The 22,055-nt window shown below is 40.0% G+C and overlaps 1 protein-coding gene across 4 annotated transcripts; it reads right to left on the reverse strand.

The window, feature by feature from the left end:
* Positions 1 to 1,637: 1,637 nt before the first annotated feature.
* LOC143120882 (uncharacterized) lies at positions 1,638 to 20,961 on the reverse strand. Of its 4 annotated transcripts, XM_076281400.1 has the most exons (9): positions 20,774 to 20,961; positions 19,322 to 19,845; positions 17,782 to 17,913; positions 14,862 to 16,070; positions 11,555 to 12,484; positions 8,202 to 10,175; positions 4,685 to 4,777; positions 4,154 to 4,291; positions 1,638 to 3,138 (listed from the first exon to the last, which is right to left on the reverse strand). In XM_076281400.1, exons 2-9 carry the CDS (start codon positions 19,794 to 19,796, stop codon positions 2,141 to 2,143), a joined length of 5,949 nt encoding a protein of 1,982 aa, XP_076137515.1. In that variant the 5' UTR covers positions 19,797 to 19,845; positions 20,774 to 20,961; the 3' UTR covers positions 1,638 to 2,140. The 4 variants fall into 4 exon arrangements, with proteins under 4 accessions (XP_076137515.1, XP_076137519.1, XP_076137516.1 ...); XM_076281404.1 differs by lacking the exon at positions 14,862 to 16,070 and having other exon boundaries at positions 20,774 to 20,959; XM_076281401.1 differs by lacking the exon at positions 20,774 to 20,961 and having other exon boundaries at positions 19,282 to 19,444.
* Positions 20,962 to 22,055: the final 1,094 nt, after the last annotated feature.

Genomic DNA, 22,055 nt, shown 5'->3' on the forward strand with positions numbered 1-22,055 from the left:
TTGAGAGGTGGATAAACTCTAATAAGAGGTGGGTAGGCCTAAACTCTATTTATGAAATTTCAGAGGTGGATAAACTGCGTTTACTCGCGTTTAGCCTCCACTACATCCTAATTTGCGCTCATAGGCCTATTCCCAGCTTCGTAACAAAAAGGTAATATTTGACTGTAAGCTATACAATGTAGGCTATAGATATTTTATATCATATATAGCCTACACAACCAAGGGACGGAAGTTATCCTCTGAAAGCAGGGCATCTTCATATTTAGTGTTGCGTCGGAGTTGCGTAAAGAGGTGCAGAGCGCGCGCCTGTTTGCTTTTTTTGACTGGCAGTGCCCAAGATCAGATGACAATACGTGAGTTGAATAATGTAGGATAAAATATAAAGGTAAGCCTAAAGCAAACAATAAAGGACAATGTTTAAGCCATTGGACATTATTGAAAGAAAATGATAGCAAAGATATGCAGAATGAATGAAACATGACCGGCGAACTAGGCTACTTTTTCAGCAAAAACATAGCCTACCCTAAAAGAAACGTTAAGCCTGCATGACATATCACGCTTATAATTTAGTCCTCTGTTTTGTAGGCTAAATCAGCATATTACCCTGGGTCATATTGGATACGTAGCCTACTGTACCATAACGTACAGGATTATATAGGCCTAGAGGTCTTTCCTTCATAGGCCTACCCTTTTTTTTTCTACAAAGTAGGCCTAAACATACGAAATGTTGATTATTCACATTACTGCAAGCAAAAGGAATGAAAGCGAGCAGAGGACAATAGACATGGATGCATACGATCTCTTTCCAGAAAGCTTTGCTGGAAAAAACATAATTAGGTAAGCTATTCGAACTGACGCATATAGGCTAGTTAACATCAGATGGCAAAGGCTAGGCCTATACAATGTTTTCAATATATAATTTTACATAAGCTACAGCTTTTAGGCCATTGATTTCATTAACACATATGCTAATGATATTAATGAGGGGGTGTTTACAAGGCGGAGACCTAAAACCATCCGGCTGCGCACAAGTTGACGTTCATTTGTGATTTATAATGAGCACATCTGGAAGGGTGGCGTACGCACGTTTTTTGTGCGTACGTTCGTTTTCTCTGAATCACACGTACGATCATTTCAGAAATGATCTAAGATCAAATGAAGGATGTTTTCTACGCAACCCTTGTATAAATGAGGCCCCTGGCTCTTTAGGCGTTCCTAGAAATTCTGATCCTGCTGGTCCCAGTGAGTATTTATAATTATTCTTTAACCTTACGTAAGACTTACCCTTTCTCTATTTGTCAGCCTTTTGTGCAAAGAAGGGCTACAATCTCCTCTTCCAAATTCAACAAACCTCGACCTATTACTGACATAGGCAAACTTACTTGCAAAATTGTATATTTTTGAAGCTTCTACATTGCTGTTATTTTTGAACAATTGGGACTACCAGAACCTGCCTCAATTTTATATAGGCTACTTTGTCTAACCATTTTGATGTGCTCACAGAATATCCGTGCAAAGTGTCTGCTATTGTTTAAAAATATGAACACTACATATAAAGATGAAAAAAGAAAACAAGCATAATGGTAATAACAACAATATCAAACATCAACAATGAAAATAATGACACTTCACAATCAATTCAACTAAATATTTATTGCAGGCTCACAGGCAGGGTCCATAGCATGGAAAATAATAAGGGAAATTGAGAGAGAGGCTGATGTGGGTGGAAAATTGCATGCCACTGTTTTTTAAGCCTGGATTAGTACCACACTGGATGGTGTTTCAAGCCCACCATCGACTTCAAGGCAGCGTGGTGACCGTCAACTTCAAGGCACCTAACCCTGTGGAGTATGAATTTATTTTTTGGCGGACATTACACATGGCACCTTTAATGTCTAGCGACATATCAGGGCCATTTTATGATTAATTGAAATACATTTCTTACATACGGTTCCTTTAAATGTAAATGTGTTTTTGGTTGTTATTAAACTGTTCAGAGTCTGGACCAGAGTAATTAACCATGTTTCCCAAAATATGAGTATGTATACAGTATTTAGGTACATCCCAACTGGCAACATTTATGAGGCTTCTCTTCAGTGTGTAAGCATATGGAGTTTAACGTCGGAAATGAGGCTTCTCTTCAGTGTGTAAGCATATGGAGTTTAACGTCGGAAATGAGTGCAAAACCTTGTCCGCACTCGGAACATTTATGAGGCTTCTCTCCAGAATGTGTAAGTATGTGCTGTCTCAGGTCTTTGGACTGTGTGAATGCTTTCCCACACTCTAAACATGTATGGCACTTCTCTTCGGGCATGTGTATTGATAGTTGATGCACTTCAAGACTTGAAACGGAGCTAAAAGCCTTTCCGCACTTAGCACACACGTGACACTTCTCTTCAGAGTGAACTGGCATGTGACGTTCATGTGATTTGTGAGGCTTCTTGTCAGTGTGAGTTAGAAGAATATGGGTTTTAAGATGAGTCTTTTGTAAAAAAGCTTTTCCACACTGGTCACATTTGTGATGCTTCTCTCCAGTGTGTGTAAGCATGTGGGTCTTGAGGTGTGACGATTGTAAGAAAGCCTTTCCACACTGGGCACATTTATGATGCCTCTCTCCGGTGTGAGTTTTCATGTGGGTATTAAGATATGAGCGTTGTTGAAATGCTTTTCCACAATGGGTACATTTATGAGGCCTCTCTCCAGTATGTACCAGCATATGGGTTTGAAGATGTGTAAGTTGTGCAAAAGATTTTCCACACTGTACGCATGTGTACGGCCTCTTTCCCAAGTGACGTATACTATGGCTATTAAGACGTGAAAGTTGTGAAAAACCTTTTCCACACTGAGTACATTTGTGAGGCTTCTCTCTAGTGTGAGTTACCATATGGGCTTCAAGAGCCGTACTGTAGGCAAAAGCTTTTCCACATAAGATACACTCATGTGGCTTTATGCGAGAGTTCTCTTCCTCGTTCACACCAACAAAGTGTTTTTGTTGTTGGTGTTGCTCAAGTTCTATCTGGGTCATAAAACTCTTCCTGCAGACTGTGCAGTGGTGCATCCTTCCTTTGAGCTGCAGGTTGAGTTCATCGTTGTCTCCATGGATCTTCTGTTGCATCATATGTGGGTGTTCTGATGCACCTGGAAGAGTTACCATAGAGACTTAGAATGACAGACCGGCGGTTGCAACGCAACAAAAATAAACACGTCTTCTTATGCTGAAAATAATATCAAGTATATTTTTTCCCCTTCAATTTAAGATTAATAAGACTTGGTTCAACTTGTTTAGATAAGCAGTTGTGGCTGCTGTGTATAAAAGGCCATAAAAAATAAAAAAAAACAAAATAAGAAACTGAATGGCAGCTGGTTGCTTCGTCTGTGTTTTTAGCGCCCTCTAGAGGCAGAACACTCGGTGCAACATACTGGTCTATTTACCATGCTTTCTATTTATCTCGTAAATCCGCCGCCCGAGTTGGAAAGTGTAAATTACCCAGCTTTCTTGCGGCATTTTGGGCAGGCACGCCCACTTTACCTCGGAGTACTTGAGAGTACCCCGAGGTGGACGTACGACCTTACAAGAAACATGGCTGCGCCCATAGTTGAGATGAGATGACATGTATTTTTTTTGCATATGTACTTTGTTGGTCATGTTAATGTTGATGTAATGCTCTTACACACTAGATTACATTGCTGCTTCAATCCGGTCACCAATTCATGCATTGCACGGTTTTGCTGTGCCTGCAATACAATGTAACAATTTGTTTTCCAGCCGTTTAGCTAGAGGCTACATGTAGCACAAAACAATAACAATGACTAGCCTCCTGCTAATGCCCCTCGTGGCTCGAGAGAAATGCGTTCCTATAGCCACTCATTCCTACATGTTGTACGAGCGGTTGTACGATGATTTACAAGACAAATAGAAAGCAGCATTAGCTCTGTGTGAAACATACTGGTCTATTTAGCTCTGTGTGCAACATACTGGTCTATTTAGCTCTGTGTGAAACATACTGGTCTATTTAGCTCTGTGTGCAACATACTGGTCTATTTAGCTCTGTGTGAAACATACTGGTCTATTTAGCTCTGTGTGAAACATACTGGTCTATTTAGCTCTGTGTGAAACATACTGGTCTATTTAGCTCTGTGTGAAATGACTTACTTCCCAGCAGGTAACCGTGCTCTTGCTCATTCTCTTCGGTCTTCACTTCGGTCTTCGCTGCGGTCTGGAGTGTTTCTGTGACACCCGTTTCCGCTTCTGTGCCTCTTCGAAGCAAAGAGGAACACCGATCGCCTGCACCTGCACAAAAAGAAAAAGAACATGTTCAAACAATGTGTAAACTGAGTGTCTAAAGGTTGTAAGACAATGTTGTAGAAACATTGAATCAAAGAAAGAAGTGTTTTCACCTTTATTTTAACATTTTTATGAAAATGGCATGTTATATTCATACCCTTTTTAAATAATCAGTGGAAACACTTTGATTTGCATTAATAGCGTGACATCTAAGCTTTTCTGCACTATTTAGTTTGAAATGCTGGTGTGGTAGAGGACTCTGCTATGACACATAACATGAGTAATGCAGTTCATAGGTTCAGCTCTATTAAAACAGTTAGGGATTGGTGTGTGTGTGTGTGTGTGTGTGTGTGTGTGTGTGTGTGTGTGTTTTGTGTGTGCATGTCTGTAGTCTCTTACTGGTCTCCGGCTGATGTGCATCTCTGTTGGTTTGCGTCTCCATTTCCTCCTCCTTCCCTCGCTGTCCTTGTGGTGTGCCACTGTTTATATAGCCTAGGTGATGTTGAACAGGCATGAAAATGGGTGGTGGTAGCATAAGGGCTAAGGAGCTGGTATATACAGCCTGAAAAAGCATACAGCCTGAACAAGTTGTGGGTTCAATTGCCGGCTTCCACCGTTGTGCCCTTGAGTAAGGCACTTTTTTCCATACCGACAGTGCTCGTTGACCTCGACAAACAGAAATAACTAAAAGTCTATTAGGGATGTAACAATGCACTATGAATTGGCTAAAAATCTGAACAAATGTGTGAGTATTACAACCGGTTGAGATACAAAAAGTGAATCGCAATGCAATTTTTAAACCGAATAGGGTGCAATCTGCTTTTGATTTCACTTATTCGACTTTTGTACAATAATTGATCGTTACATCCCTAAAATTTGTGGAGAGATGAGCGGCATAGTGGCAAACGGCTGCTTCACCCTGTTTTGTTCTGACAGTTGGCTTCAGTAATAGATGCTGTGATCTAAGGCATCGTTTCCCAACCTTGAGGTCGGGACCCCATGTAGGGTCGCTTTAAATTCAAATGAGGTCACCTGAGATACTGGGTATCTTAAAATTGATTATATAAAACGATATACATTAAATAGCTATTACATAAGTAGCTATGTAAAATAAACTTAGACATCTATGAGATCATGTGTCATAATGCTTGATCAACGTTCCAAACAAAGTAGCAAAACAACCAGACGAGTTAAATCAGCTTGCTAGGACATTTGGGGAAAAAAACGCTCTTCAACTGGATGCTATAGCAGAGATGAGATGCACTCTCTCTCAACATGTTGCGAATGATTGGGGCCGCCAACGTTTTGTGACATCCAAATATCCAAATATTGGCAACCCCTGATCTGACGTACCTTAGTTGTGAATATTGTTAGAACATAAATAATTTGGCCCCACTCCTTTCAGTGACTGAAAACTAGCAGCTTTAAATCAATTCTATAGTTAATTGGGAGCCAGGACTTCAGGATTGGGGTGACCGTTCTTTTTGTTTTAGTAACAACTCTGGCTGGAACATTCTGTATCAGTTGAAGTTCTTTGATGGTCTTTTTGGGAAGTCCTGTAAAAAGCACAGTGCAATAATCAATTCTATTAGAGATGAAGGCAGGACGAGTTTTTCAAGATCCTCTTTGGACAATGTTTGGTAATGTTTTTAAGATGATAGAAAGCTGATTTTGTGACTGCTTTTATGTGACTGCTAAAATTTAGATCACCATCTACAGTATCCTTCAGAATTATTGGCACCTCTGCTAAAGTTGACTAAAAAGAGGAATATAAAAATCATCTGTTGGAAATTGATCTTCATGCCTTAAGTAAAAATAATAGGCTAATTGAAAAATATTTCAATTAGCCTATTAGCTGATTTGATTTGCATTGAGCTCAATGAGCATAAAAATAAAACCATGCAAATCTCTACGTATGGTGAAGGGTATGTGATGATGTGGGGCTATTTTAATTCCAAAGGCCAAGGGAACTTTATCAAGATGAAGGATACAAGGAAGTTTATTGTCACATGCATTTAGTTACTGGAAGTAAGAAATGCAGTGCAGTAGAAGAGGGGTTTAGTATATTAAGTGGCAAGGGCTGCATAAGAAAGGTGGGGGAGGATTGGGATTGGGGGGGGGGGCACCAACAAGGAGCACCCAAGAGCAACTGGATCCATGAAATAACTTATGATCCCTGTATTTTAAGGAAAAACATTCATTTATTTATTTATTTTATATTTTCCATGGCGCTTTCTGTTTTCTAGTGACTTTCTTGAGTTATATTTGCATATTTGTGCTACATCATCCATAGTGTCTATCATTTCTGAATTAAAATGATCCATCAATCGAACTGAGAGTTCCGCATTATGATGCGACAAATAGGCTACCCTCAGAGATTTTCGCCATAGGCTGTATAGACCCTTTTAAGAAAGTTCCATTATCAGCATCATAGTTGGCCCACAAGACTTCCGTTTTAACATTCCATATGTTATCTTAAAGGCCCATTCACACCAAGAACGATAACGATAGCTATAAATAAATATTGTTCTCGTTAATATGAATGACGACGTTCACACATAAACTATAACGAGAACGACATGAAGAACGATATCGTTGGGGATCACTTTCAGAGCGATTTTCAGAACGATAAAAAGCTAATAGCCAATCAGAACCCATTGAATTTTAACCGTCACATTCATTAACACAAGGAGAGACTTTGTTTATCGTTGTTCAGTGTGAACGCTTTTATCGTTATGGTTATAGTTATCTTTCTTGGTGTGAATATGCCTTAATGCAGAGGAAGTAGACAGACAGTTTTTGCAACTTATAAACCTTGTCACCATCACCTCCGTTTTATTGAGAGTAAAACAAAACCGGTTAACTTTAGCTATGCAGCCAGATGATACAATCAAGGGTTACGTGCAGAATTTGCGAAAAATAGGATTTTATTAGGTTGAGGCAACAAGTGAGTAGTAGAATGACAATTTTCTTAAAGGCTACAATGACTAGCGGAAAAAAAAACCCCCCGTTTATTTTACTGTCTATGGAGAAAACCAAGCGGCTTTGAAAGCCGTTGGACCCAGAAAAAGATTTATTAGCCTATTATTGCATCATCACTTAATAATCGAATAAATAATTTGCGTAGAATTCTAGAAGGAACTAGGAAAATAATTCACTCAACAGGTTAAAATGATCCATCAAGTCATCTACTGAGAAAGATGGTGGACTCGAAAATTGTGAAAGAAACGCTTGCTCAAAGAGAACATCAATAAATCAAATGATTTTATGAGAAAGTTCTGGGTTTACAATACCAACTACATTTTATATATAAGATTATCAATATAAGAATAATAACACTTGATTATATTAGAAGTTTTTGCATTGTGAGGAGCTGATACTGGGAAATTAAACTTTGCTTCAGGTGCAACAAACACTGTTTCCTGTGGTTGATATGGATAAGTCCACATCAACGGGACGGACCGACCTAGCCAACTTAGACCATGCCTGGGCTGGTTAAGAGTATTTTGAGTATTGGATATTTCAATGTGGTAATATGGTGGTAGCATGGAGGGGAGTGTCTCCAGGACGCTGGTTTCACTGTTAAGCCTTCATGAGGTGTCGTGGGCCTAACTTAACGAAACATCGGTGAATGAGGGTGCCCACTTGATAACCCCAATGACATGCCGCATACTATATAGGCTACTGCTGTTGGATAGGCCATTTGCATTGTGCTTGTGACCATTTGTTGGCGGATTTGTGGGTAGTGTGCTTTTTAAAGTTAAACTTGAGCAGGGGCTTCTGAATGTGTTTTTACCTTGGATTTTGGCACAAGGGATTTTAACATCTAATCCTGTGTATTAATGTAAAGTAAAACATACTGTTTTTCTTTAAAACAAAGGATTCACATCTAAAAGGGGGATCTGAGAGGACTTACTTTCCAGCAGATAATCTTGCTCATCCTCTTCCTTCTTCACTTCACTCTCCACGGTTATCTGCAGTGATTCATCGTTAGAGTCTGTGACGTCTGTTTCAGTTCTACAGTGAAGCTCTGCTACGGGTTTTTCTTCTTCTTCATCTTGAGCAATCACACGACCATAACCAGTCACATGACCATATTCCTCCTCATTTGTATCTTCTTCTTTCACCAGCGGTCTCGGGTCAACGGAGTCGATGTCAGCACAGCCGGAGCTCAAAGATAGATCAATAGATAGATCCTCACCGGACCGACTAGGACCTGGCAAGTCCGTCTCAGTATTACGGTGACGCTGTCCTTTAGCTGTGTGCATTGTTAGCATGTGCGCTTTAAGACCTGAAATGTAACCAAAGGCCTTTCCACACTCTGCACACACGTGAGGCCTCTGTCCAGAGTGAACCACCATGTGGCCCAGGAGGTGAGCGGACGTTCTAAACGCTTTTCCACACTCTGCACATTCGTGAGGTTTCTCTTCAGTGTGAATTAGCATGTGAATTTTAAGATGTGAAAGTTGTCGAAAATATTTTCCACAACAGGCACACTTATGAGGCATCTCTCCGGTGTGAATTAGCATGTGGGATTTGAGAGTTGAAACTTGCGAAAATTCTTTTCCACACTCATCGCATCGATGATGCTTCTGGCCAGCGTGTTCAAGCCTGTGGCGTCGAAGATTTGACATTTGTGCAAAAGCTTTTCCACACTGGTCACATTTGTGAGGCTTTTCTCCAGTGTGTGTATGCATGTGCTGTTGAAGATACAAGGCTGCTATAAATGCTTTTTCACACTGTGTACACTGATAAGTCTTTTTGCGAGTGTGAAAATGCATATGCGATCGAAGATGTAAAATTTGTGAAAAAGCTTTTCCACACTGGGCACATTTATGAGGCTTCTCTCCACTGTGAGACTTTTTGCGAGTGTGAGTTAGCATGTGGTAATTAAGAATTGAAAATCGTGAAAATGCTCTCCCACACTGGTCACATTTATGAGGCCTCACTCCTGTGTGAGTTAGAATATGGGATTTAAGGTGTGATAATTGAGAAAATGCTTTTCCACACTGGTCACATTTATGAGGCCTCTCTCCAGTGTGAGTTACTATATGGGTTTTAAGGTGTGATAATTGAGAAAATGCTTTTCCACACTGATCACATTTATGAGGCCTTACTCCAGTGTGAGTTACTATATGGGTTTTAAGGTGTGATAATTGAGAAAATGCTTTTCCACACTGATCACATTTATGAGGCCTCTCTCCAGTGTGAGATAGAATATGGGATTTAAGGTGTGATAATTGTGAAAAGGCTTTTCCACACTGGTCACATTTATGAGGCCTCACTCCAGTGTGCGTAAGCATGTGCTTTTGAAGATATGCGGCAGCAGTAAAGGCTTTTCCACACTGGTAATGTTTTTTGCCAGTACTCTCATTTTCATCCACCTGGTTCTTAAGATGTGTGGGACCTTTATGTTCTTTTCCACGCTGTACACATTCATGAGTCTTCTCTCCAATGTGTATTAGCACGTGGGTTTTAAGATTTGAAATGTACGTAAATGCCTTTCCACACTGTACACATTGATGAGGCTTTTCTCCAGTGTGTATTAGCATGTGGGTTTTAAGAGTAGAAGCTTGTGAAAAAGCTTTTCCACATTGGACACATTGATGGGGCTTCTCTCCAGTGTGTGTCAAAAGGTGCTGTTTCAGAATCGAAGGCCTTTTAAATACTCTCCCACAGTGACCACAGAAATGAGTCTTTTTGCCGCAGGTGTTCTGCTGATCGTTCACACTAACAGAGTGTGTTTGCTGGTGTTGCTCGAGTTCCGTCGGGGCCTTGAAACTCTTCCTGCAGACGGTGCAGTGGTGCAGCCTTCCGCTGAGTTGCAGGATGAGTTCATCATTCTGTCCGTCGACTTTCTGTTTCGTTATGTATGGGTGTTCAGATACACCTGAAAGAGTAAACACATTTAAGTCACACCGTCAACATCCACCCAACTAGGGCTGGGACAACGCGTCGACGTAATCGATGACGTCGACGCAAAAAATACGTCGACGCAAAATATGAGTGTCGATTCGTCAAGCATAACGTGCTGCTAAATATTTTTAATTGGACACCTTCAGTGTTTTCCATACCTTGACTAATCTGTGGCTGGGCACCACGAAATCAAAACCGGCCACCACACATTGATGTTCTATGTTGTAGGCCTGCTATTTAAATTAAAGATAAGATAAAATAATTTCATTGAACTGCACTTTTTACTCACACAGCCTTTCCTCGCCCCGCCCGCTCTCTCTCGTAACGAGCCCGCTGCTCCTCCTCTGCATGTGCATTTAACAAAATATTCACGATTGTTGAAGGATGCCACATAGAAGCACTGCATAGAACACAGTGGGCTAAATTGCTATTAAATCCGCTTAGCATCGTGACCATGCTGCGCAAATTTGTTCAAAACTGCTGCATTAAAGTTAAAGTAAACTCTGCTAAGGTCTTATCACAACATAGTAGCCTACATTGAGGAGACTAAACTAAGTTAAGTTACAGTATGCAATCAAGCAGTATCTCAAAGCTAACGTTAGAATACTGTTTGGATGTCAAGTTTAGCATGCTTACTTGCAGCTGCTTGTATTCGTTACTCATGCAGGGCTCATTTTATTGACTGAATGTTTGCAAAATCCCGATGTAAATGGAAAAGTGTTTTCCAAGACTCAAAAGTGCTTGTCCAAAGGAGAAGAACGAACTGTTATTTGAACTAACTACGTTATGAATTGCATCCACACATCAGCAGCCTTTTAACTGTGTTAATGTTAATTGCAAGGATTCCCACACGAACGTCTTAAAATGACAGGCACTCAATTAGACATACACTACTGAACTTTATTGAATGCTACCTCTGACTAAGAATGCATTACTTTGCACTTGTATAGTCTTTTATTTTGGAATCTTAAGAGCAATAAACATATATTGCAATGTTAAAGAATTAATGTTTTTTCATTCAGATATGTAAATAAACATGTATAAGTTGCTATTAGTGAATTAATGGGGAGAAAATCATATCGGACTGAAAAAATGAATCGTTAGATTAATCGATGCATCGAAAAAATAATCGCTAGATTAATCGTTTAAAAAATAATCGTTTATCCCAGCCCTACACCCAACAAAGTTTGCATACCTATGAGAAAAATAAGAATATTACTGTTGAAAATATTAATCCTCTCGCATGGCTGCCAGATTAAAGCATTTTTGAGAGTGTAATACTCGTAAAGAATCACAGGCAAAGAGAAATATGAAATGAACACCAATATTTTTAGGGCTTCAGTTGTGACTTACTTCCTAGCAAGTAATCGAGCTCTTGCTCACCCTCTTCTTTCTTTGCTTCAATCTCGGTTGTCGGTGTTTCTACGGTAACGTTAGACTCCTGTGTCCTGTGTTCCTGACTCATGTCCCTGTCAGTTTTACAGTGAAGCTCTGCAACCGGCTCATCTTCATCTTGACCAATCACATAGCCAGGACCAGTCACATGATCATGTTCTTCGTCACTGTTATCCTCTTCCTTCACCAGCGATCTCCGGTTAGTTTCCGCAGAGCCGAAGCTTAACGGTAGATCCACGCTCTCACCGGATCGACAAGGACCTGCCAAGTCCGTCTCAGCGTGAACGTGAGGCTTCCCTCCAGTGTGAACCGCCATGTGGTCCTGGAGCTGTGTGGACGTTATAAAAGCTTCTCCGCACTGGGCACATCCATGAGGCTCCTCTTCTGTGTGAGTCAGTGCGTGGAATTGAAGATTTGAAATAAGTGAAAATAACTGTCCACACTCATCACATTTATGGGGCTTCCTTCTAGTATGTTTAAACATGTGGCGTCGAAGATTTGATATTTGTGCAAAAGCGCTTTCACACTGGTCACATTTATGAGGCTTCTCTCCAGTGTGTATTAACATGTGGAGTCGAAGATTTGACATTTGTGAAAAACCTTTTCCACACTGGACACATTTATGAGGCTTCTCTCCAGTGTGTGTAAGCATGTGTAGTCGGAGATTTGAGGCAGCTTTAAACGCTTTTCCACATTGGGTACACTGATGAGAGTTTTTAAGCGTCTTCTTTCGCTGTTCATCCACGCTAACAGAGTGCGTTTGCTGGTGTTGCTCGAGTTCCGTCAGGGCCGTGAAACTCTTCCTGCAGACGGTGCAGTGGTGCAGCCTTCCTCTGAACTGCAGGCTGAGCTCATCATTCTTATTCTGTTGCGTTATGTGTGGGTGTTCTGTAAAGAATCAAGGACAAAGAGAAAGATGAAAACATCGGAATTGAATTAGGGCTGTCAAAATAACACGTTCATTTCAATTAATTAATTACAGAGATAATAACGTGTTAAAAAATGTAACGCTGATTAATCGCATTTCATAGTGACATTTGACCCAGTGCAGTCTGGCTATCGTGTATGAAGGAGGCAAATGAGAAAAGATAGATAGATAAATAGATAGATAGATACTTTATTGATCCCCAGGGGAAATTCAAGGTCTCCGTAGCATACAGACAACACACACACATTCACTAACAGCAGAAAAAGTAATTAAATAAAGGTTCTTGACAAGGCCGAAACGTTGTAATAAAATAATTAAGAGATAGAGTGTGTGGCGACAATGTTTTTTCTTAGTTTATTTTCCCTTGCCAGCACCTCGGAGGGTGTGCATTCTTTTCTATATTTCTAAGTTAACTTTACTAACATTTTGCTGAGCTTACCTTATGACCAACTAACTAACCGACAAACTCCCTTAATAAATTGACTACATTTGTTGCACACTTGAAACAAAATGTCTTCAAAAGTATGTAGAACGTGGTTACATTTTATTTATATTCCAAAAACTTCACACATTACATTTCCGTTTGCACTTGTAGGCTATGCTGCTTTAATTTCTTTGTTCCTACTATTTAGTTTATTTTCTTGAACTGCTATTTCTTATCCTGGACTGCCACCTACTGGATAGAAAAGACACGTAATTATGTGAATAAAAAAATGTACATGTTTGAATGGCCAAAAAAAGGATAAATCATAGGTGGTATTCATTACCTTGGTGTTAGGGTAGCCTAATCTGTACATGTCATTGACAGTGAGTGGTAACTTCAGTCATTTGCATTTATCATGCAAAAAATCTGACACCAGGCAGTATGCTCATGCTTGACCCAAAGGGAAAATTATAATAAAAGAGAGACACATTGAACTTTAAATAATGTTGGTTTGGCTGTTCATTGATTCACTCATCTGCCAAGATATGTTCATAGCAAAAATGGATGCATGCGATTAATTTAGATTAATTAATCACAGAGTATGTAATTAATTAGATTTTTTTTAATTGATTGACATCCCTAAATTGAATACAAATATTTTAAATGCTTCAGTTTTGGAACCTTCATATTATTTAAATAATATTTTAGACTGTGCAGCAACAATCTTCCAGGATTCTGAAAATCAATATTATCTGCTGAGCAAAAACGTGTATTTCTTTGCATTCACCCATTTGTTTACTTGTCTAATGAGTTCATGTTATTTGCGTACATATGCATCTTCTATGTAAGCAATTCAATACAGCACAGCACAGTGCTGCCATAGTCCTCAATTAAACAGCCCTCTAGAGTCATTAAATTTGGTGAAACACAATATTATCAAGACAAATTTGCTTAACGCACTTCAGGCAAAATGCCTTTTTAAAGACAATTGTGCTTAACATACTGGCAGCCAAGCTTGTTTTTTTTTTTTGATAAGATGTCTCCAAATAAGTACATACTCTTATTAAATTAAAAGGTGCTCTAAGCGATGTTACACAGTTTCTAAGCTAAAACATTTTTGACACGTACAGCACTGTAAAAAAAGGTGGCCTCTGTGGACAGTTCAGGTTCCAACAAATGGTAACAAAAACAGCCTGGTCCAGCCTGGACTGTAGCCTGGGTTTTCCCATGTGGCCATACGCGCGCAATTTTATTCGATGGACTTCGTTTTCACCTCAACGAAGGAACCAATCACAGAACGGAGGGGGGACAGCAAGATGATGACGACACACCGAAGTGGTTATGAGCTATGTACAGACGCATTTGATAGACATTCGTAGCGCCCAATAAACGGCTGGGCATTCGTCAATCACGTTTCAAATGCGAGAAAATGAGTGTAGTTCCCAGACCCCATCTCAATGGGATGAGGTTTGCCGTTAGCCAGGCTACCTGGACTGCAAAACATAACAAAACTGTTCCAGCCAATCTCCGACGAGATGCAGGTTCTGGAGAATTTTTGTTGCATGGGAGCAACTAGCAACTTTCCGTTGGCTTGCGAGCCGAATAAAACAATGGTGAGTTCCCGGACCCTACATCTTGATGTGGGTCTGGCTCGTCAGGCTACTGTTTTGTGTGAATAAGTCTCATTTTCAATAACCATAGAGAATTAAATAACTGACATGAAAGTCTTACTACAAGAACTGATTTGTGTGAATACATCTCATTTTCAATAACTATAGAGACTTAAATAACTGACATGAAAGTATTACTACAAGGACTGATTTAGTTAAGATCGAAAAAAAGCCGTCCAAAAGTCTGTGATTTTTTTTTTTTCAGGGGGTGTCTGACTGCCAGGTGTATCTGAAAGGACTTACTTCCCAGCAGATCACCGTGCTGTTGTTCATCATCTTCATCAATCTTCACTTCAATCTCTGCGGTTGTGTGTTGTGTTTCATTGTAACTAATGTTGTCTGTGACGTCTGTTTCAGTTCTACAGTGAGGCTCTGCTACGGGCTTTTCTTCTTCTTCATCTTGAGCAATCACACGACCATAACCAGTCACATGACCACGTTCCTCCTCATTTGTATCTTCTTCTTTCACCAGCGGTCTCGGGTCAACGGAGTCGATGTCAGCACAGCCGGAGCTCAAAGATAGATCCATGTTCTCACCAGACCGACTAGGACCTGGCAAGTCCGTCTCAGTATTACGGTGACGCTGTCCTTTAGCTGTGTGCATTGTTAGCATGTGCGCTTTAAGACCTGAAATGTAACCAAAGGCCTTTCCACACTCTGCACACACGTGAGGCCTCTGTCCAGAGTGAACCACCATGTGGCCCAGGAGGTGAGCGGACGTTCTAAACGCTTTTCCACACTCTGCACATTCGTGAGGTTTCTCTCCAGTGTGAATTAGCATGTGAGTTTTAAGATTTGAAAGTTGTCGAAAATATTTTCCACAACAGGCACACTTATGAGGCATCTCTCCGGTGTGAATTAGCATGTGGGATTTGAGAGTTGAAACTCGCGAAAATCCTTTTCCACACTCACCGCATCTGTTCTGCCTCTCTCCCGTGTGGGCACGCATGTGGCGTCGGACGTGAGATTTTTGTGAAAAAGCTTTTCCACACTGGTCACATTTATGACTCTTCTCTCCCGTGTGAGTTAGCATGTGCAGCCGAAGATTTGAGACTGCTGTAAACGATTTTTCACACTCGGCACACTGATGAAACTTTCTGTGAGTGTGAATTAGCATATGAGTTCGAAGATTTGATATTTGTGAAAAAGCTTTTCCACACTGATCACATTTATGAGGCTTCTCTCCAGTGTGTGTAAGCATGTGCTGTCGAAGATATGCGGCAGCTTTAAACGCTTTTTCACACTGGGTACACTGATGAGAGTTTTTGCGAGCCTTCCACTTTTCATTCACACCAGTAGAGTGTGTTTGCCGGTGTTTCTCCAGTTCTCTCAGGGCTGTGAAACTCTTCCTGCAGACCGTGCAGTGGTGCAGCCTTCCTTCGAGTTGCAGGTTGAGTTCATCATTCTGTCCATCGATCTTCTGCTGCGTGATGTGTGGGTGTTCAGATACACCTGGAAGAGTTACCATATTTAAATGCTCAAGTCATACTGTCCGTCATACATCATACAAAGTAGGAGTGTACATAATTCACCATTTGACCGATAGCCGATAAGAAGAGTTTTAAACTATTAATACTATCATTTAAAACAGCTAAAAAACGTTGCAGTGATAAACGTAGGGCTGCTCAATTATGGCAAAAATCATCATGATTATTTTGTTCAATATTGAGATCCGATTTGTATTAAACACGATTACTCAGTGATTTTGGAACTCATCCAGTTTCTAAACTTTTTCCATTTCTAAATTGAATTTTCAATATAATCCAACAGAGACACGTACCATATTTTCTATATAATTATATAAGTTTGGCTGGTCCTGTGACTTATAGTCAGGTGCGTCTTCTATATCAAAAACATGTTGTTAAATGTTAATTCCTGCAGACTGACATCTCTGCATAAACCAAGGAGTAAACATTACTGTCTACAGCAACGGGACGGCGCTCTAGGCTTGTGACTATAATGGCTTGTTATGGCTTGTTTTGATAATTCAGCCTCCCAGGTTCAACACCAAAAAAGCCAACTGCTAGATTTTGCTAACCGCTAGCATCTAGCTCACAAATTACACAGCAAAGGACAACGGCATTGAGTTCAAACAAGGGTAAGCAAACAAACACATCTGGCCGAAAGGAGACTCATCACAGCAAACTGCCATTTTAATGTCTTTGTGGCCAAGCTAACCAACATCAAATTGGCTAAATTGTATAGCTGAATAACTGTTAATGTGTTACGTTAACACACCAGACACCTATTCAACCAATTCAGCCTAACTTGCCTTTCCAGATTAAATGTCTGTTCTTGGTCTTGGATTTTGTAATAAATTTCTAAAGACTTATAGTCCAGTGCGACTTATATTTTTTCCTCTTCACAACAAATGTTTGACTGATACAACTTATACTCCAGAGTGACTTATATACACGACTAAATCCACAGCTGACATGCTATTTCGGAATAAAAATCATTGAGGTTGTCTGCTAAACGCATGGTTGGAATAGGCTAAAGCCTTTATAGGTTAGTTTTGTTATTTTTAGGTAGGCTATGAAAATGACACAAGTTGGTTGGTTGGTGATCATCAGTTAGACTAGAACTGTTTTTTGTTCCAGCACTCTAACGTGCTTATATATTTGAAAGTGCGCCTGCCCTGATTTAAAAAATATTTATCATCTTACGAGAAATATAGGCTGCCGGACCTGCCATTTAAGCGCATTTGAGCTGGAGGATAAAATGTTAGTTTAGTTTTGTTGTCCACCACGCAAGCTCGTTATTTGCATGTACAAGTAGTGAATTGTTTGCACTTGAAAAAAGTAAATCACTTCTAATTTCTCAAGCTTCTTTTATTTATGTGACTGTCACTTATCCGTTCTAAATGGGCCTACATTTTCTTATCGCTTAACGGTGAATAGGCGATTAAGGAGCGTCGACTATCGGTGATGAAAAAAATCCAAGTGGACATCCCTACAACAGTTTGCCCTGTTAAATGGGAAAATTCTAAGAATTGTTAGAATAATTTTGTCTGGGTTCAGCCCTTTTAACACAGTCACAGATTAATATGTGTGCGCGCGCGCGCGTGTGTGTGTGTGTGTGTGTGTGTGTGTGTGTGCGTGTGTGTGTGTGTGTGTGTGTGCGCGTGTGTGCGTGCGTGTGTGTGTGTGTGTGTGTATCTTACTGGTCTCGATCTGATGTGCACCTCCATTGGTCTGCGTCTGCATGTCCTCCTCCTTCCCTCGCTGGCCTTGTGTTCTACAGCAGTCCACCAGCACCACTGATACCCTCTTCATCTGGGCCAGAGACACGGGGTCTGTAGGGAACAGGTCGGGTTAGGAGCTGAGGACTGCAGTGCAGATGTTGGAGCAAAGACCGTGTTCAATTGTAATGTGAGTGAGTGAGTCTCTCACTCACTCACGTTACAATTGAACACGGTCTATGCTCCAACACGTGTGTGTGAGTCAGTGACTAACAAGCTGATGAGCTGCACCTGTGCGCAGGAGTCCAGTTAAAAGGGCCGCTGCATCCTCTCCCCTTGGGAGGGCCATTCTTACTTTGGATTTTGGACATGCAACACAGCACTCAAACACATTGCAAACACACAACATCCATGCATCACTGACGACTGGGTTTTGGACATGCAACACTGCACGCAGACACATTGCAAACACACAACATCCATGCATCACTGACAAGAAGATTTAGCTATTTATTCAAGGAAAGGTGAGGCAGTGTACATTCTGCATCACTGACAACCGGCTTGGACCCATCTTATACTCTTTGTTTATTTGTTTGTTATCTGGTTCATTTGTTTGTTATTTGGTTCATTTGATTAATTTGGTTAATAACTCCATATTATGAATGTATTAACCAAATGGATATCCAACCTCTTGACTCCCTCTTTTGTTGTGGCCTTACCCCTAGATCATAACATTATACAACAGTTGGATCCGATCAAACTATTTATTAATTTCTGATTGGACCAGATGCATTCCATGGGTCATCACGTGTGGAGAGGTCAGAAAAACGCAAAGTAGGTGGCTGGCAGAAAGACACTAATTTCACTAATTCACGGATTGGGATAAATGCAGAGACCAAATTTCCCTCACAGGATCAAAAGATATACACTTACTTGTATATATACACCATATTCAAGTAAATACATGCACTTGTCAAAGAGGAGGCTCTGCTAGAAGAACCCAAAGTAGCCTACAACACTGTAGCCTACAGTAGAGCTCCATGAGCCCATTCCACATTCATGTCTCTCAGTGTTTTATGTCAATGTCAACTTTATGTTTTATGTAAATTTTATGTCTAATGTCAACTTTTTTAGTTGCCTTTTGCATGAAGACTTGAAATATTGTATTTTCACCCATCTTTACCAGGGAACCCTTAGTCAAATAATTTCAATATTAGGTTATATATTATGTTATACGCTTTCCAATCGCTTGCCTACCCCCTTGAACGTCCGTCTCATGTGGTGTTTCCCGTTGCCAAGCAATGTAACAACAAGGCAAAGATTAGAACAATTTTTTGGGGGTGGAAGATGAAATCTAAATAAACGATAGAAAACACAATTTTGTATCTTGACACCTTAATAGAACTAAACAAAATACACACACACATAATAAACCTCACAACACACAGAAAATAACCCACCAAAAATCTCTGAATATATCACCTTTAAGATTTGTGAGATAGGGGTCTCTGGAAGGACTTACTTCCCAGGAGATAATCGAGCTCTTTCACATCCTCTTCTTTCTTCTCTTTGGTCTTCACTGTTGTCCGCGTTTCTTTGCCGGTGACGCTGAACTCTGTGATGTCGGTTTCAGTTTTACAGTGCGGCTCTGCAAAGTGCTTTTCTTCTTCATCTTGACATGCAATCATATGACCATATTCCTCCGCTTTTATATCCTCTTCTTTCACCAGCAGTCTCTGGTCAACCTGGTGCACAGTCGGGCCAAACTCTTCTTCCTTCACTTTAACCTCCTCTGTTGTCTGTTGTGTTTCAGTGTTAGTAACAATGGACTCTGTGACGTCTGTTTCAGTTTTACAGTGAAGCTCTGCAAAGGGCTTTTCTTCTTCATCCTGACATGCAATCACGTGACCATATTCCTCGTCATTGATGTCTTCTTCCTTCACTCTCGGACCAACTGGGGTGGTGTCAGTACTACTGAAGGTCAACGGTAGATCCATGTTCCCAACAGATCATACCAAGATAATCCCACCTAAAGTTTTCTATTGCCTGTAATCAGAGTAACACAGTTAAATATGTAAATTCATAATACAAGTCTATATTTGTGTGTGAATATATAAATAAATGAAAACAGATCTGGAGAACTATTTCCTTTTTTTAAGACAATCATAGAAAGCAAAGCAAACTACATGAGTCGGAACATGGTGTGGAGAGAAAGTCATTGACTGAAGAAAGCATTTCTGGGTCTATTGCTCCCCGTTGGTTGAACACACTGCCAGTTTCTGCAAGAGCAGTCTGAGCGTCCTTCTCTACATTAAAAAAACTCCCGAAGACCCAACTCTTCAGTGTCTCCTCCCTCTCGTAGCACTACCTACAACTACACTTGCTAATTCTAGCATATCTTACTAGAAATGACACTTGACTGTAAGGTAGTAGCACTCATTGCTAACGTGTCCTTATCTCACTCTGACTTGATTGTTTCCCTATAGAGAGTCGCTTTGGGGTTAACATGTAAGCCAAATGTAATGTAGGTAAAAGCTATTGTTTTCGTTTTTCCGTACCGACAGTAGGCCTATCGGTGACATGACATCTATGTGAAATCGCCGGATTTCTACGTTGCAAATGAAGAACGAATTGCATATGAAAAAGAAGCTCGATATGTGAATGTTGAATTGCCAATGCGGTCACTGCCATAACGTTACAGCAACAGGCATCGTCACAGGCGACTCACAGCTTCATCCTAGCGCAGTTACTTCCTGGCTACCCACAATAATTCACAAAGACCCAGGAACAGGCTAATTTAACAGTAAGTATTTTTTTTATAAATGGGTTACTTCACATCAAATCCATGTAGCAGCTAATGATTGAGATCTGAGCTTTGAGCTCTTAGGAAAGGGTTGAGCTTTCTCAACACTTCAATCATGATTGGCTGACGTTGTAATTTGTGCCAAACTGTAGACTAACACGCACTACATACCTCCGCAAGTTCACTGACTCGCCAACTGAGATCCGTAAATGTGGTACTTATGTCTGATATGACTTGAAAGACTATTTATCCGCCTAAAATATCACAGTCTTGAGGTAACGTCAACAGTACACCGGACTCTAGACATTTTCCTGCTTGTTGTGAGTTTCTTCTTCTCCCTGGTTAACTATGCAAATGCTGCCACCGTCTGGAGTGGAGTTCAGAAGAGTAACGGTACCGATCCACTGGCACGACACTTCATTTTGTCATGTCGCATAGATGTCATGCTGCCTCCCCACATTCAGTCGTGTGTGGGCGTTTTGTTTAAAATGTCAGTTACCAGCTCATAGTTCGTTTTAACGTATCTTAAGTGTTTTTCCACAAATGGACCACAATTGTAGGCATCAGTGGCGATTGCTGCTCTTTGGGACAGGGGAAGCTCTGATAAAAATGGTAAATTATTAAATTAATATTATTAACCCATTTAAGCCCAATTTTTTTCCCAGACATGCAAATATGCAGATCATGTGTTATTAGCAACCCTTTGAAGTAATCAATAATTATTATTTTTTAAAAATGTATAAAAGTAGATGAAAAAGTGAGTTTTATTACCGGTCACAATTGATATTGATAATATGCGTATACTCAATTAAAGGTTGCTCAAATTGCTTTTTTGTTCAAATAAAGGTATTCTGACAGGACTTTTCAAACTGATATGAACACTGACACCATTGGCAATAATAAATATGAAAAATATGTAAACATTGTTTATTTACCAGGAGCTTCGGCTCGTTAAAATAGAACCCTGAATGTGTACATGTACACTCTCAAAAAGGATGTGTTGGAAACAACACATTTTTAACACATCAATGTGTTTAGGTAAGGACAACACATTTTGTGTTATTTTTTGTGTTAAACCCATGTAACACAGTTACTGTGTTGATATTTTAACACACCTGTGTGTTATAGTTGACACAATTTGGTAATGGTTAACACAGTTACTGTGTTTATATTTTAACACACCTGTGTGTTGACACAATTTGTGTCAATTTGGTTATTGTTACTTTCATTTGGTTATGGTTATGCTTTTGTCCAAAGCCACATACAAATACAAGACAATATAATACTTAAATTTAACAGGGAGCAAATTAAGATGTTGGTCAGACTATTACAAGGATAATAGCAATAATAAACAACAATGTCAATTCAATCACAGCATAATGAAGTGCATGTTGTCGTTTTATTTATATTTTTAGTATATTTATGGATCTTAGCAGATAAGACAATTATGAAA

The sequence above is a fragment of the Alosa pseudoharengus genome, unplaced genomic scaffold, assembly GCF_046254945.1.
Source record: "Alosa pseudoharengus isolate Yale_2024_CS ecotype anadromous, Long Island Sound unplaced genomic scaffold, YU_APseudo_1.1 YU_APseudo_1.1_scf_1, whole genome shotgun sequence".
Taxonomy (NCBI): Eukaryota; Metazoa; Chordata; class Actinopteri; order Clupeiformes; family Clupeidae; genus Alosa; species Alosa pseudoharengus.

Excerpts from the sequence above, each read along its gene's own strand:
- LOC143120882 (XM_076281400.1), bottom strand. The coding sequence starts at position 19,796 with ATGGATCTACCGTTGACCTTCAGTAGTACTGACACCACCCCAGTTGGT. Across the intron at positions 4,778-8,201 it reads GCAAGATTATCTGCTGGAAA|GCTATATAAACAGTGGCACA; the intron begins GTAAGTCCTCTC and ends AACATCACCTAG. Across the intron at positions 4,292-4,684 it reads TGCACATCAGCCGGAGACCA|GTGCAGGCGATCGGTGTTCC; the intron begins GTAAGAGACTAC and ends CTTTTTGTGCAG.